The sequence below is a fragment of the Ailuropoda melanoleuca genome, chromosome 6 (genome assembly GCF_002007445.2).
Source record: "Ailuropoda melanoleuca isolate Jingjing chromosome 6, ASM200744v2, whole genome shotgun sequence".
NCBI lineage: Eukaryota > Metazoa > Chordata > Mammalia > Carnivora > Ursidae > Ailuropoda > Ailuropoda melanoleuca.
Window position 1 is genome coordinate 105,911,852 of NC_048223.1, and position 15,579 is coordinate 105,927,430.

General features: G+C 43.1%; 1 protein-coding gene across 1 annotated transcript in view; it reads left to right on the forward strand.

Annotated features, from left to right (window-relative positions):
- SORCS3 (sortilin related VPS10 domain containing receptor 3) overlaps positions 1-15,579 on the forward strand; it is a 606,047-nt gene that overhangs the window by 438,684 nt on the left and 151,784 nt on the right. Inside the window, exon 6 of the mRNA XM_034663620.1 lies at positions 13,896-13,960. Within this exon, the coding sequence (XP_034519511.1) occupies positions 13,896-13,960 (65 nt within the window). The remainder of the gene's footprint in view (positions 1-13,895; positions 13,961-15,579) is intronic.

Consider the following 15,579-nt stretch of genomic DNA (forward strand, 5'->3'; position numbering starts at 1 on the left):
AATGCAAATTTTTATTAGACACTTTCTACATAGTAGGTGTCGAAACGAGCGTATGTGTGCATCTGTGTTGTGCATGTGTGTGCACATGTGTGTGTCCATCCCTCGATGCTTTGTAAGATGCCTGGAACCTATGTGCATGTTCACTACCTGTGTGCAGCTGTCATTTTAGTTCACCCTCATCAACACCAAATGAGGAAGTTTTGGTGGTTTTGGAGAATAGGACATTTAGAGAAGTTAACTAACTTGCCCAAGGTCACACAGGTAATAGGTGCAGAACCAGAATTAGGATCTAGAACCTATGATTCCACAGCTCCTGTCTTCACCACTGGACTATTGAGGAGATAAGCTCTTGTCCCCAGAACACATCATGAGTTAAAAGTAATGCTCAGTTTGGTCCATGGATCCTCAGTATGCACTAACTGGGTAATCCCAAACTCCAGCTTGGGAAATGTGGGGCATTGAGCATTTTGTTCATTTCTAATTGTTTTTGTTTAACTGATCTCTAAACCTTCACAACTCAATTTCTCTGAAGTTATGTCCTGCCCCACCTTACCAATCCCTCCACTGCCTCTGACCCCTGGCCAGCCTCATCTTATCTTCAGTCTCCATGCTGAACACACAGGAAGCTCTTGAGAAATACTTGTTTTGGGAGCCCCAGGGCCACGCCGTGGAGCAATGGGATCTATTTGTACCTCGTCTATTTGTGCCTCTCTCTTCTACTCGCTTTCAAAAACTACCCCTTTGTGGACCCCCACATTTCTCTGCTAACATTTCATATAAATTCTGTCCGCCTCTTATGACACATCTGCCTGGGCTTCCAGAGAGCTGGAACCTCATCTTATTTATCTTGGCATCTTTTCCCCATCATGTTTTTGGTACTGGACTTGTAGTTGGTGCTCACTATTTGTGTGTGAATAGTAGAACAAATAACTTAGTTTGGTGCTCTTCCCAGAAGGGAACCTCTCCTGTGACCCTGGGGATGACAGGGAAGTGTTTGTTCCTTCTTAATCCAAATTCCTGCTGACCAAAAGGCCCCCTTCCACTCTTCTCACATGGCAGAGTTTGGGTGGTTTAGGATAGTTTGGTGTGCACTGCTTTCATGCTCAGTTTGCATTTCTTGTTCTTTGGCTTGCCTCCCACCTGAGTGGCCATAGGTATTGACTCAGGCGCTTGGCGAAGGACAGAGTGAGAGAATCTCCACAAACACCACTATTTGGGGATCACACTTGCTCCAACTTGTCATATTTTAAGCACAACCCAAAAACTGAAAAGAAAAAAAAAAAGAGAGCAAAATTTTAAAAAGTCTAGACTTTTCTAAATAAGCCAGTATACAAAGGTTACATTTGTATGAATTCGTTTCTGAGGAAATAGAATGACTATACCTTCAGAAACAGGAACTTCAGTGATGTAGTAAAATGAAGGGAACGTTACAGATTTTAGTTTGTAGGAACCGGTCCACAGTTCCTGGGGTGGTGGCTTTTCATGGCCTTCAAATTCTTTCTTATTCTGTCTCCAGAGTCACCTCTTGTGACCTCTGCCCAACATTCCACTCCTAAAGCATGTCCGTTTGCCCCACTGTGCCTGGCATCATGTCACCCCTTTCTTCTCCCTGACTTCCAATTCCACACATTCTTCAAGCCTACCCCTTGTCTCCCCATCTCTATGAAACCCTCATGATCTACCATGTCTTTCTAAAGGTTCCTTTATATATCACCCCTTTAATACCTAGTAAAGGAATAGTATACTCTCAGGAGATAGGTAGTGGGGTCTGATAGGCAGTTCCAAAATCAAATGTCTAGGATAAAGGACTTGACCCATTCTCTCTGAACACTCTGCAAATGTTGCAATGCACTTGGACTGTTTCGTAGGATTAATAGGTCTTCTATGAGCAATACTTCTTTTTTGGGCTGTGTCATGTAACACCATCTTGTTTGGAAATATACGGCTGTTCACTAGAGCTGTGCCAGGCTGTAGCCACACATATGTAGCACACACATGGGCCAAGTGGTGGGCTGTCTGGCAACTCCCTGAATGCTCGCATATAGTAGGTATTCAATAAGTACTTGCCAAGGGATTATTGGTCATATTCCTAGCTGTTTCAGCTATATTTAGATAAAGCTTCATGAATTGTCACTGCGTTAGCAGAATCATGCCCCACTGACCAAAGCTCAGCTTCAAATTACTACCGCAAATGTGTAGCATGGTGTAAGCTATGCTTCACTGAGACCCTCCAGTTAAGTTCACCCTCTTGGTGTGCCTTTGCCTTGTCCTGAAACTATTTCATGTGACTGCTAGATTGGGTTACAAACATTTATAGAACTTATAAAAATATGTAGAATTATACAATATTGGTTTTTTCCTTCCTTTTTAAAAACTGTTTCTCTAGTAGGCACTGTTATGCTTATGATCCATTATAACCCTATGTCTTTTCATGTGTCTTAAATTTACATGGAAAATACTCAGTCTACCACATGAGATGCTCTCTGATATTTTCTATCCCATTTCATTCTATTTGATAAAAAATTAGGGTTGTGGTCCACCAAATACATTTTATGACCCACTAATGGGTAATAGCCCATAGGCTGAAAAACACTGATCTAGTAGTCAGGGGCCCTTTCTGCTAGGAGGACCAGGAAGCTGAAGGGACAGTAGTGAATCCAAGCATTGTGACAAGGCCCAGTGTAGGCTGAACAACTTTTATCAGGTGTATTGGTAATGACTCTAGGGTCAGGAAACAGTAACTAACTTGAGCTAGCTTGATGAGAGAGAGAGACAGACTGGCAGAGAGAGAAAGAGAGAGAATGACACTAAATGAATTATTGGGATCCAAGAAAATAAGTACATTCAGATCTTAGAAGGGACTCTATTCCAGATCCCACAGAATGCTCTTTTTCTGTCTCTTATCTCTGGTCCTCTCTTCTTTCTGGCAGAACAGCTAGAAGTGTCCAAGACAGATTGCTCCAAGTCTCAGGTACAGTTTCTCAAACCAATCCCAAAGTTTGGGAAACAGATATGTTTGACCCAGCTTGAATTGGGGGGTATATCCCTTGTCGAATCAGTGGTAGACAAAGGATAGGGCCATATGGTACAGGCATAGGCATGGGGGTCTGCACCTAGAAATCTGTGAATATTGGGGGAAGTGGGGATTATCAGTGATTTGGGAGGAAGGCTCCCAAAGTGCTCACAAGAGGGGCCGTGTTCAGTTGAGCTATCTGAGATCCCTCTTTTTGCTGCCCTGGCATTTTCACACGATGATCACAATTGTCAAGCAAATCACAGATGACTGTGTTTGACAGATCCGATATTGCTTTGAGGATAAAGGTTAAAAATAGTAGCGTAATAATATAAAATGAACACTTTACTCACTTAATTGCCTAGAGATTAATTAAATGAATGAAATCTGCTTCACCATATTATGGAGCTATTTTCAACATTTATCCTGTATACACTGATGTGGTTCTTGTTCTGATTTGTATGTTTATTCATCTACTCAGATGACACTTAGCAAGTAAAGAGCAGGGGCGCCTTGGTGGCTCAGTTGGTTAAGCATCTGCCCTTAGCTCAGGTCATGATCCCAGGGTCCTGGGATAGAGCCCCCCATCCGGCTCCCTGCTCAGTGGGGGGCCTGCTTCTCCCTCTCCCTCTGCCTGCTGCTCCCCCTGCTTGTGCTTTCTCTCTCTCTGTCAAATGATTAAATAAAACCTTAAAAAAAAAAAAAAGAAAAGAAAGTAAAGAGGAAGGCTCAATGCTAGGTACTCGTGGAAAACATGATTTAATCAGCTCTAGAGCCTGACTTTGAGGATAGCGCAATCAAGAAAGAGAAAAAATTCAGGCCCACAAATAACTGAAGATGCATTAAGACAGACCATGTTTGAGTCCAGACTGCATCTCTTTCTCACCCTGTACCAATGGCTAGGTGACTTGACATCTCAAAATCTCTGTTTATTCCTCAACGGGGTGGGGGATGGGGATATCTCTATCTCTCTCTATCTCTATCTCTATCTCTATCTATCTCTATCTCTATCTATCTCTATCTCCTCTATCTCTATCTCTATCTCTATCTATCTCTATCTCTATCTCTATATCCAGTCTCAAAAGTTTGTGTAAGGATTAAGTGAGATAACATTATAAATTGGCAGTACAATTTTTGGTCCATTAGGCACTCAATAAATATTAATTGTACTTAAGATAATGGGAACACTCTCTTCAAAATGTTTTACGTGCATTTAATTCATTTGGTCCTCATAAAAGTGACGAGAAGGGCGTTATTATTATCTCCCCGTTGTGCAGATGAGACAATTGAGGCACAGAAAGGTGAAGTAAATGGCCTAGGATTCCACAGTTAGTATGTGGCAGAGCCAAGACTTCACCTCAGAGTCTGATTCCAAATTCCTGCTGTGACACATCAAAGGGAGCGGCTGATTCAGGTCGGGTTCATGGAGGCTGTGTTTTGAGCTCTAATGAGTGATTCTCAGCTCTGACTGCACATTTTTATCACCTGGGAACATCTAAAAGCTATTGATTCCTGAACTAGACTCCAGGCTAGTGGTTCTCAGAGTGTGATCTCTGAGCATATTATGATATCATCTCTGTATTTCCTAAGAATCCAGATTCTTGGGCCCCACTCCAGACAAGTTTGATGGCTCCAGACCAATTAAAGCAGGATTCCTGGGGTAGGGCTTGTGCACTGGGATGGGTAGGGCCTGTGTAGAAGGGATGATACTGTTCTGCCAGGGTCAGGAGCTTTCATGGAAAGTAGGTATTGAGCTGGGCCTTTCACAGGTAATACACAGAGTAGAATGGAAGGAGCATTCCAGTGGAGGGGTGGCCTGAGCAAAGACATTAGGGGAAGAACGTGTTGTGAATTGGAGAAATCTGTTGAGATAAGATTGTTTTTGTAAATGTAAAGGTATAGCTGATCAGTTCATAAAAGCATTTGTACTTTGGCCTTACCACTGTTTTCCCCTTGCTACCCTCCTCATGCATCCCCAATGTCCAATTTTCTTCTTTCTGGTGGAGACTTTGCTCTGGGATTCACATCTGCAAAGAGAGAAACATGCACAGAAGTCTAGCCCCGCTGCTTCCCCCGGCAGCCGATGTGTTAGGAGAGGCTGGGCTGAATGAAGTGCCAAATGGGAATCTAAGGCCACAGGATGCAAACTTGCTGTGTCTTTGGGTGGTTGGGAAGACTCAGTTTTCTGTGAAGGGGTTGGATGAGATCAGAGTGTTTCTAAGGTGGCTGCATTCAGCTCTCAGGCACTGTTGCATCTGGGTGAACCACGAAACGTTCCTAGTAAGTCCCTGTTTGACCTACTTATATGTTAGGACTTGGAGACTGCCTTTGAGCAGATGGCGTAGTTGCCAAAAATACATTTGAAAGCTACTTGACCTTTTTCAGGTGTTTCCATCAGTAACACCTGTGAGTATATGGTCCTGGGCGCTGATGTGGGTTCCTTCCCTGGAGGTGTGCCTCTGGCTTGGCTCCTTATTTCCTTTGTTCCCTGTGTTCTTGGTCCAGGCTTCAAACTCAGAAGACCATCAGTTTTGGAGAATAACCATGACCCTTCTTCTCAGAGTTTCACATGATCCTTGTGTGTGCTGATGTTGGACTTGTTAATTGTTAGAAAATTAAATATCCTCAGGAGGAAACCACCTCACACATTATTCATGCCTCTATAGATTTTTTCCCCCTTTTTAACATCCGTTGAGCAATCCACATGATAATCATTATCTGGGACACAGGCAGGAAAGTGAGCTCTCTTTTGGCCTGAAGAGAGGTTTGTCTTTGAGACCAAAACGTGATCTCTAGGCTTACAGAGGGCCTTTTGAAGTTTGTCTGACTGAAGGAAAGTGCGGTAATCATTCATTCATCAAATACATACTGATGATCTACCACGTGCCAAGCACTGTGATGGAAAATGTCAAGAGAAGATCTAGCAGAAGCCCGTGAGGTCAAGGCTTGTGTCCCACAGACAGAACGAGGTGAGTGCAGTTCAGTGTGATGGTTTCTACCCTGGACAGGAGAACAGGCTGTTAAAGGGACCCCAGGTTTGTGATGTATAATCCATCTGAAGAGGGGGAAAGGCACTTATACTGAACCTCCCTAGTAGGGCCTTTTCAGATCCAGTGCCTGGAACATGCTGTTATTATTCAGAGCTGCACAAATGTAGAGCTGAGGTCTGAGGGCAGGCAGGAAAGCAGATTAGAATATCCCCCCCTTCCCTAAGGCCATTTTTATGGCCCTAAGGGGATAATAATATCCCCTATTATTAAAAATAATAATAGCTAAACTGTGAAGAAAGATTTCTGTGTCAGGCACTGTTCTAAGTGTTTACTATTTAGCTCATTTAATCTCATAACTGTGTGAAGTTGGTGTTACAATCGTCCCATTTCACAGATGTACAAACTAAAAGTCATTATTGACACATATATGCAACATGTGATGGGGAGTTTGCAGAAAAGGCCCTGATCTTACTTTCCTCTTGAGGAAGAATGGGAAGATCCACTGGAAAAGATTAGTTTTTCCCCAAATATGGGTATTAAGTTTCAGGAAAACCTTGTGATAGGAGAATTAATCATTGAGGAATTTTTACATATTTATAAGGGTTTTCATAGATTCTTATCTCTTCTTGATACTGGTTTGTTCATTTAAATTTTGTTTTATAGTCACTTCATTAAAACCAGGAATATACATCATCAAATAAAGGCACTACTGATGACTTGTTTTCATTTGGTATTAGTAGTAATCCACACTTAGTTTCTCTTTACTGTCTGATACATTTTAGAAACTTACTGATAGTTTCCCTCCATGTAACTTCAGTGGGATGCTTGCAAATTCATTTTTACTTTGTTGCAGGCATTAAGCATAGGGAGCTTGATGTGTCCCATGGTTGATTCTGCATTGGGTACAGCTTCTGGCCTTCCAGCCCACCCTGGCCTCACGTGGGTCCTGGAAATGTGAAGGATCTTGTATGGCTGCGATGGAAGAGGTGTCGGGGGTGATGATTAACCTTCTTGACCCACCTGAGCAGGCATGCCTCTCATCCCCTCCTCTATACTCATGGCAATTTCATGGTACCTCTTATATATGTCTTGGCTCATTCCATCCTCATAGACCTAAAGGAGACCCCACATTTTCTTTTCTTCAACTGTATTTATCCTTCTCAGGCTTCTGCAAAGATCTCAATTTATTACTTCTCTATTATTGGCCCAACCTCCTTGTTCTGTTCCCAACATTTCCTTCTTAATGATTATCACCAATAGGTGGGACTCCCGGTTCATGTCATCTTGAATCAAAATTTTCTGAGACACTGTATTGAAAATGTACACAGGGTGCATGTATATTTCCTACAACGCTCCCATAAAGGACTTCATATGGGAGGAGAGGAGGCAATGGGGCAAGATGGTTCTCATCCTTGATTCTGAGAGAGGCAGCTGCATGCAAACATCTCCACCAGACAGGAGAGGCAGCTTACTCCAGAGGTTAAGCTCCTGGCTTAAAACCACCTGCCTGGTTGAGCCCAGGTTATGCTGCTTACTAAACTGTGTGCCTTTTGGCAAGTTGCTTAATCTCTCAAAGCCTAATTGCACCCTTTTAATATGGAAAATATGGAGAAAGAATGGTTCTGGACTCTTAGGATTGATATGAGCATTTAAGATCAGCATTTGCATTTAAAACAAGGCCTGACACACAGTACTAGGTCTGTCAATTGTTATTATCATGTGACTTTAAGCACCTTAATCTCTCTTATTATCCCCATTTTACCAAGGATGAGAATTCAATGAATGGTACCTTCCTTAAAGAGTCATTTTGAGGATTTATTACGATAATGCATTTAAAAAACCGAACAGGATGCCTGACATATGAATGGTCTCAATTCCCATTAGCATTTATCCTTATTACCATATGCACTCTCCCCTAAATTCTCACAGGTTTATCCCTTACAATTTTTGCCTACTGTCAGAAAAATCACAAAATATCTTCATCTAGTGTTTCTTTGCTTGCTTTAGTTGTGTGCACTTTTCTAACATTAGGTTCTTAACAACCCTTTTTCGGGGCTTGAAGGTTAGGGACCTGATGATTGTCGGAGAGTTTCCTGATAAGGGGGTGTGGCCCTGAACAGCAATAGTTCGTGGGCAGCTCAGCCGTGTTAGGACTAACGGAGGAAGAGAAATCTGTGTGTGCTCATTTTTGCTGCCTTGTTAAGCAGGTGAGAAAGAGAGTCTGGGCATCAATTAAGTGTGTCCATGTAAGGCACTAGTTCTCAATTGAGGGCAGTTTTGACCCCAAGGGATAGTAGGCAATGTCTAGAGACAGTTCTGGTCATCAGGCCTGCGGGGATGCTACAGCATCTAGTAAAGACCAGGGATTCTGCTAAATATCTTGCAATGTATAGGAAGGCCCCCATAGCAAAGAATTATTATCCAGGCCCAAATGGCAACAGTGTCAGTGTTTAGAATCCCGAGGCTAATGCCAGCCATACGGCTGAAAATAGGCAGTGGCCTTCCTCTTTGTGCTGGAAAAAGGCAGGAGTATTCTTGCCCACAACACCCAAGTTCCTCTGGTCCACTGAGCCACTTAATCTCCTCTCCTGTGGACCCAGAGACAGAATAGCTCTGAAGTACAAATGTCTTATCCCTATCATTGAATCTGAAGGTACACCTAATCTTGAGTTGTGTATGGTAGTAAATATTAGAGAAAGATAATTAGGGTCTCTGTCCTTAGGAAACTCCGTGTCTGATAGGTTGAATATTAACAAGAATCATTTTCTTTGTAATTCATAGCTTAAGCAAATACAGAAACATACACAGGTGTGCTATGGGCTTACATGGATAAATGGGCAGTAATATTGGAATGGGACTAAGGAACAAATTTTATTAGGGCTCTCCAGAGAAACAGACCAGTAGAATATGGAAGAGACAATAGTATATGCAAACAGACCAATAGGAGGGTGGGGGAGGAGACTGGGAGAGAGAGAGATTTGTTAGAAGGAATTGGCTTATGTGATTATGGAGGCTGAGAAGGCCCAGAGTTTGCTATCTGCAAGTGGAGATTCTCGGTTAGTGGTGTAGTGCCAGCGTAAGTCTGAAGGCCCAAGAATTAGGGGCATCAATGCTAGAAATTCCTATCTGAGTGCAGGAGAAGACCAACTTCCCAGCTAGAAAATATTAGGTCGAGTTAGTGAATTCTCCTTTACTTCTTTTGTGCCATTCAGGCCTCTAGTAGATTGAAGGAGGCCCACCCACATTGGAAGGGCAATCTGTTTTACTTGGTCTACTGATTCAGATGTTCATTTTTCCAGAAACTTTCTAGAAGACACATCCATAATAATGTTTAACCAAATATCTGGGCACCTTGTGGCCCAATCAAGTTGACACACAGAATTAACCATCACATAAATGGATTCAGATTGAAGTACCTTCCGATGACTCTAGCTGCCAGCTTCTCTCTCTCAGCGCATTTCTCTGTGTGAATCCCCCACCTCCACATTTTATGTTTTGATGTCACAGTTTGCATTTATTTCCATATATGTCCATTAACAAATTAATTATACTTAGTTTAATATTTTTGTCTTTTACCATTCATACTGAACTTATCAGTGATTTATCTACCACCATTACAACATTAGAGTATTCTGAATTTAAGTATATATTTATCTTTACCAGTGAGTTTTATACTTTTTTTCTTTTAAAGATTTTATTTATTTATTTGGCAGAGAGAGAGATACCCAGCGAGAGAGAACACAAGCAGGGGGAGTGGGAGAGGAAGAAGCAGGCTCCTAGCAGAGCAGGGAGCCCAATGCGGGGTTCAATCCCAGGACCCCGGGATCACGCCCTGGGCTGAAGGCAGATGCCTAACAACTGAGCCACCCAGGTGCCCCGAGTTTTATACTTTTTAAAATATTTTTCTGTTACTAATTAATATCATTTTTTTCCACTTTGAAGAACTTCCTTTAACATTTCTTGTAAGACTAATCTATGTGATGACCTCCTTTAGCTTTTGTTTGTCTAGAAAAATCTTTATCTCTCCATCAGTTCTGAAGCACGGTTTTGCTGGGTAGAGTATTCTTGGTTGATTAGCAGGGTTTTTGTTTGTTTAGTACTTGCATATATCATCCCACACCCTTCTAGCCTATTAAGTTGCTGCTGATAATCTTACTGGGATTCTGTTGTATGTAACAAGTGGTTTTTCTCTTGCTGTTTTTAAGATTTTCTACTTGTGTTTAACTTTTGATAATTTAATCATAATGTGCCTTATGTGGTTCTCTTTGGACTCATCTTTTTTGGAACTCTCCAGGGTTGCTGGGTCTGTTACCTTCCCCAAGTAAGGGAAGTTTTCAGCCATTATTTCTTCAAATAAGTTTTCTGTCCCTTTCTCTCTTCTTCTAGAATCCCTACAATGAGAACGTTAGTCCATTTGATGTTTTTCCATAAATCCCTTAAATTATTTTCACTATTTTTTATTCTTTATTCTTTTTCACTCCTCTGGAGGAATTCCACTTCCATCTTAGAGTTCACTGATTCTTTTTCCCACTTGATCTAGTCTTTTATTGAACCCCTCTACTGAATTTTTCAGTTCAGTTATTGTACTCTTCAGATCCAAGATTTCTGTTTGGTATTTTTTAATATTTCTATCTCTGTTGAAATTCTCATTCTCATGCATTGTTCTTCAGACTTCAGTTAAGCATCTTTATGACCATTATTTTGAACTCTCTGTCAGGTAGATTATTACCTCCATTTCTTTAAGATCAGTTCCTAGAGATTTATCTTGTTCTTTTGTTTGGAACATATTTTTTTGTGTGTGTTGTTTTGTTTGCTTGTTTGTTTTCCATATTTCTTTTTTTTTTAAAGATTTTATTTATTTATTCGACAGAGATAGAGACAGCCAGCAAGAGAGGCAAGACAAGCAGGGGGAGTGGGAGAGGAAGAAGCAGGCTCACAGCAGAAGAGCCCGATGTGGGGCTCGATCCCACAATGCCGGGATCATGCCCTGAGCCGAAGGCAGACGCTTAACTGCTGTGCCACCCAGGCGCCCCTGTTTTCCATATTTCTTCACTCTTTGTGTTGGTTTCTTTTCTTTTTTTTTTAAAGATTTTATTTATTTATTCGACCGAGGTAGAGACAGCCAGCGAGAGAGGGAACACAAGCAGGGGGAGTGGGAGAGGAAGAAGCAGGCTCATAGCGGAGGAGCCTGATGTGGGGCTCGATCCCAGAACGCCGGGATGACGCCCTGAGCTGAAGGCAGATGCTTAACCACTGTGCCACCCAGGTGCCCCTGTGTTGGTTTCTGAGCATTAAACAGCCACCTCTTCCTGTCTTGACAGAGTGATCTCATGTAGGAGAAGAACCTTGTAGACCAGCCTGACTGAGCTCTTAGCTGTCTCTCAACTCTGTGATTGATGATTGTCATGGCATCCTTCTTTGTTCCTAGTGGCTTTTAGTAGTTATGAATGTCCCAAGACCTGTCAGTGAGGACTGCAGTCAGCATCTAGATACAGGCTGATGAAAAGCTGCATTCTCAGGTACAAGCTGGGAAGGTATGTAGTTAAACTTTCAGGGAGAAACTTTTTCCTCAGCTCCCTCAGTGTTGGGCTCAGGTGGGTAGCTGCGGGGGAGGGTGGTGCTCTTGTGCCCATTAATAACTGTTTCCTTGCTTGCTGAAGTCTTGCTAGTGCCTCATTAATGCAAGGCCCATTGACTCCTAACGCCAGGTGACCCAGGGGCCCATCCCTCAAGTGATAGCTGCAAGACCTGGGGTGCCAGATATGTGCATGACTTCTTCCATTCAGGGAGATAATAGTGACCTGATTTTATTATTGGAGCAGGCTGGTGAAAGAAGTGTCTGCCAGCTTCCCCAGTCCACGAGGAGGATTACAGATAGCCCCAGATATCTGCTAAATTAGAAGCCAGGTCCTCAGGTGGTAGCTTTTAATGTATGCAGATAAACCCCTTTCAGGGAAAGACTGGGAGATGGGTGTTCTTACCCTGCTGCCTCTGCACTGAACCTTGGGGAAGACGATGAGTAAGAACTGCTTCTTTGTTTGCTACAGTCCTCTGGGACTCATGAGTGAAGCCCTGTTGGCTATCAGAGCCCAGTGATCTGGGAACACATCCCCTGGGCAACAGCCCTAAAAGCTGAGGTGTGGTCATGTGCATGACTCCTTCCAGAGAGCTACTGGCAACTTGGAGTGGGCTTCAGAGAGAAGATGGGAAAGGTGTCAGTGGGCTTCCTCTGTCTCTGGGGAAGGTCACAGTTAACTCCTTGAAGCCTGCTAAATTAGAAGCCTAGCCCTTAGGCAGCAGTTTTTAAAGTATTCAGATAAACCATTTTCAGGGAAAGATGGGGAGAAGGTGCACTGAGCCCTAGGGCAAGCACTGTAGAGATTGCCCGTGCGCCCGTGAAGAACTGCTTCTTTGTTTGCTATCATCTAGTGGGCACAAGCCCCATTACCTTTCAGAGCTAGGTGTTTTGGGGTCCTTTCCTGTGGTGCAAGCCTTAAAAGTTGTGGTGCTAGATGTGGAGACCAAACTCTGCTCCTGGGTAAGAAGCTGGGAGTTGGAAGTTCCGTCCTGGTTGTGCGGCACTATGCTGGACCGGGTGGGGGCGGGGCCGGATTCACGGTGAGAGTGGGTCTCAGCCTTTTCTACCCATTTTGACGTGGGATGCCATTTGCCCCCCTGCTTCCTGTTTTCTATGCCTTTCTCCCCTCAGCCTAGGTGTCAGTTACTGAACTCTGCTCTAATATAGTAATGGCTTCAGGGCCAGTGAGAAGTGTAGAGGTTGTGGTGTGGAATATTGGGTTTTGAGTACTTAGCTCTGTTTTTCATAGGTTTTTCTATGTTCTTGCTGTCTGGATATCAGCTGTTGATTCTCACTGTTTTAAATTCTACTTTTTCTTTCTGACTTGCCACTTCTTACCTACTGAAGACTGGAAAACCAGAAAGCCCATCTTAGAATGATATTTAAAATAAGAGTAAATAGACTGTGAGTAAGAGCTTGCTAAGAGAGTGGATTATGTGATCTTTCTAGTGCATGGATGTTTTAATGTCTGTGTTGCCTCTTTTAGCTCATTTTTTGGGTCATCCTCCAGCCTGGATATCACACATGGGGGATGGCTGAGTGGGCTTTATGTGTGCAAGGTCGGAGACCCACAAGAATTAGTTCGAAAGGATTCTCAGCCTATCTTCTTTTGGCTATTGGCCATAGACCTTTAAGCTTTCCCATCCTGATCCCTAGGAGAATTTTGTTCTTTTCAGACCAGATTTTAAATGTTTGTCACCAGGCATTCATTGTTTCCAGGGCAGGAGGAAGGAAAGGCACACAGCGTCAAACTTGGGAGGGCAACTGTGCCCTGAAGCAAACAGCCAGAGTGGAAACAAAACCACCCTCCCAAGAGCACAGGACAGGGTGGGGGATAGCACAGTCCCACTCCCAGTGGAGGACAGAGGGGGACAAAGTGCTGGAAGGAATCAGGTGTGGCAAGACATGGGGGGGCCCCGGGGGATGGGAGTTGTGGGAAGGAAGATAGTGGGAAAGAGAGAACATCTTAGGTGCCAGGTGATGGAGCAGAGGCAAGGACACAGGTTTGGACCTATATTACTATGGACACTGTCCTGTCCTCTTTCATGGCTTGTTTGTTTTGTTTTTTTGTTTTGTTTTGTTTTGTTTTGTTTTGTTTTGAGATTCATCAACTCCCCGATTCCATTCCAGGACTCCTGAGTTGTGAACATTACAGGTGACAGCTGTATCTGCCAGGCTCACCAGTGGCCACACTCTGTGGGTCCCCTCTGGAGAAAGTGGCTTTCTGAGTACTAGTCATCCCTGAATGCTTTCCCACTTTTGCCATCTATAGTCCATGTGGTCACTGAGCTTCTGTGTCTCCTTCCTTCCCCAGGTCAGTGGCCGGATTGGATAAGGAAGCAGACCTGGTGCACATGGAGGTGCGGACCGCCGACGGATGTGAGTGCTGAGGCTGTGGGTGAGGCCAGGGGAGATCTGCCAGCAGGTCCCTCTCCTCCCCCAATTTGCATTTTAATGGCTTGAGAAGATGAAAAGCCCTGAGCTCCATTACTGCCAGATCCATCCTATTTCCCAGAGAAGGGGGAGAGGCCTCTGGTCCCCAGGGAGACATTTCATTGAAATAAACCCTCAGAATGAATTTTTCTGGGGATGTGAGTTAATGTGATGAATTTTGAGGCTCCTGTTAGTAATTTCCTGGCATCTTCAGTGTAATTCGGATAGGGCTGTCCATAGCTCATCACGGTGCTTTGCATTCACAGAGCGAATTACAGGGACTGCCAGCTTTAAAAATGAACCCTTCATACAGTCAAGCTTACCAAAAAAAGTCACTGGGCAATTTTTTCCAAACTGTTTATTCATTCATTCCACAAATATGTAAGGACGGACTACTATGTGCCAGGCATTGTTCTAGGGCCTGGAGATACAGTAGCGAGCAAACTATATTGTCGCTACAAAGCAGCAGTAGAATCCCAGGATCTTGAACACGTGACCCCTCTGTACATTGTGCACTTTGTACATCTTACAGTGAAATTGACCAATAACATATCATTTTGCACTGCTTTAAGCATTTTGCTCTTCCCAGAGTTGATCATATTATTATAAGGCTCTTTCCTACCCAGGAAAAATCAGCCTAAAATCAACTTAAAAATATATGTGACATGTGAAAATATATGATCTATATGAAATAGATAAAATATAATTAGCATAGATGAACAATACTCTATGGAAATAGTAGTGATGGAGGAATGCAGCAGAACAGGCACCTGCTTGGGAGTTGGGGTCTTGGGTTCTGCCACGCACTAGTCATGCGGCCTGGGGAAACTCCCTCTAATCTCTGTGCTAAATCCCTCCATAGTCGGAGAATACTCGTCCTTGCCCTGCCCACCTCAGAGAGTTATAGGCTGACCAAGTAGACAAGGATGTTATAGAAATTATAAAACATACAAACGTAAGGAGGAGCGGTTTTGACCTGGCTGTGTATGTTGGGGTATCATTCAGAATACGTTAAGTAAAACTATATGGGCTTTGTCCATGAGAAATCTGCTGTTTTTGAGATCAAACATAGGTACCTACCAGGAACATGCATTTTGGGGAATATTTCATTTGCTTTGTTTTTATTTAAAAAGACTTTGAAGATAGCCACATTTGTTACTATATGTCTGACATTCTGCAGAGTACTTGATTTTTGCCTTTCTTTTTCTACGTGTGTGTGTGTGTGTGTGTATGTGTGTGTGTTTTAATTGGTTTTATTTGGTCCTTGAATAAATGTTAAGTTCCCGAAGCAGGCAAGGATGAGGGATGGTCCACAGTCTTAAAAAAAAAAAAGTTTTGTTTTTTTTTTAACAGAAGAGCTATTTAAGATTTAAGAAAATAGGGGCACCTGGGTGGGTCAGTTGATTAAGTGTCTGACTCTTGGTTTTGGGTCAGGCCTTGATCTCAGGGTCATGAGATTAAGCCCTTCATCGGGCTCTACATTCAGCACAGAGTCTGCTTGAGATTCTCTCTCTTCTTCTCCCTCTGCCCCTTCTACACATGCTCACTCTCTCTCTCTAAAATAA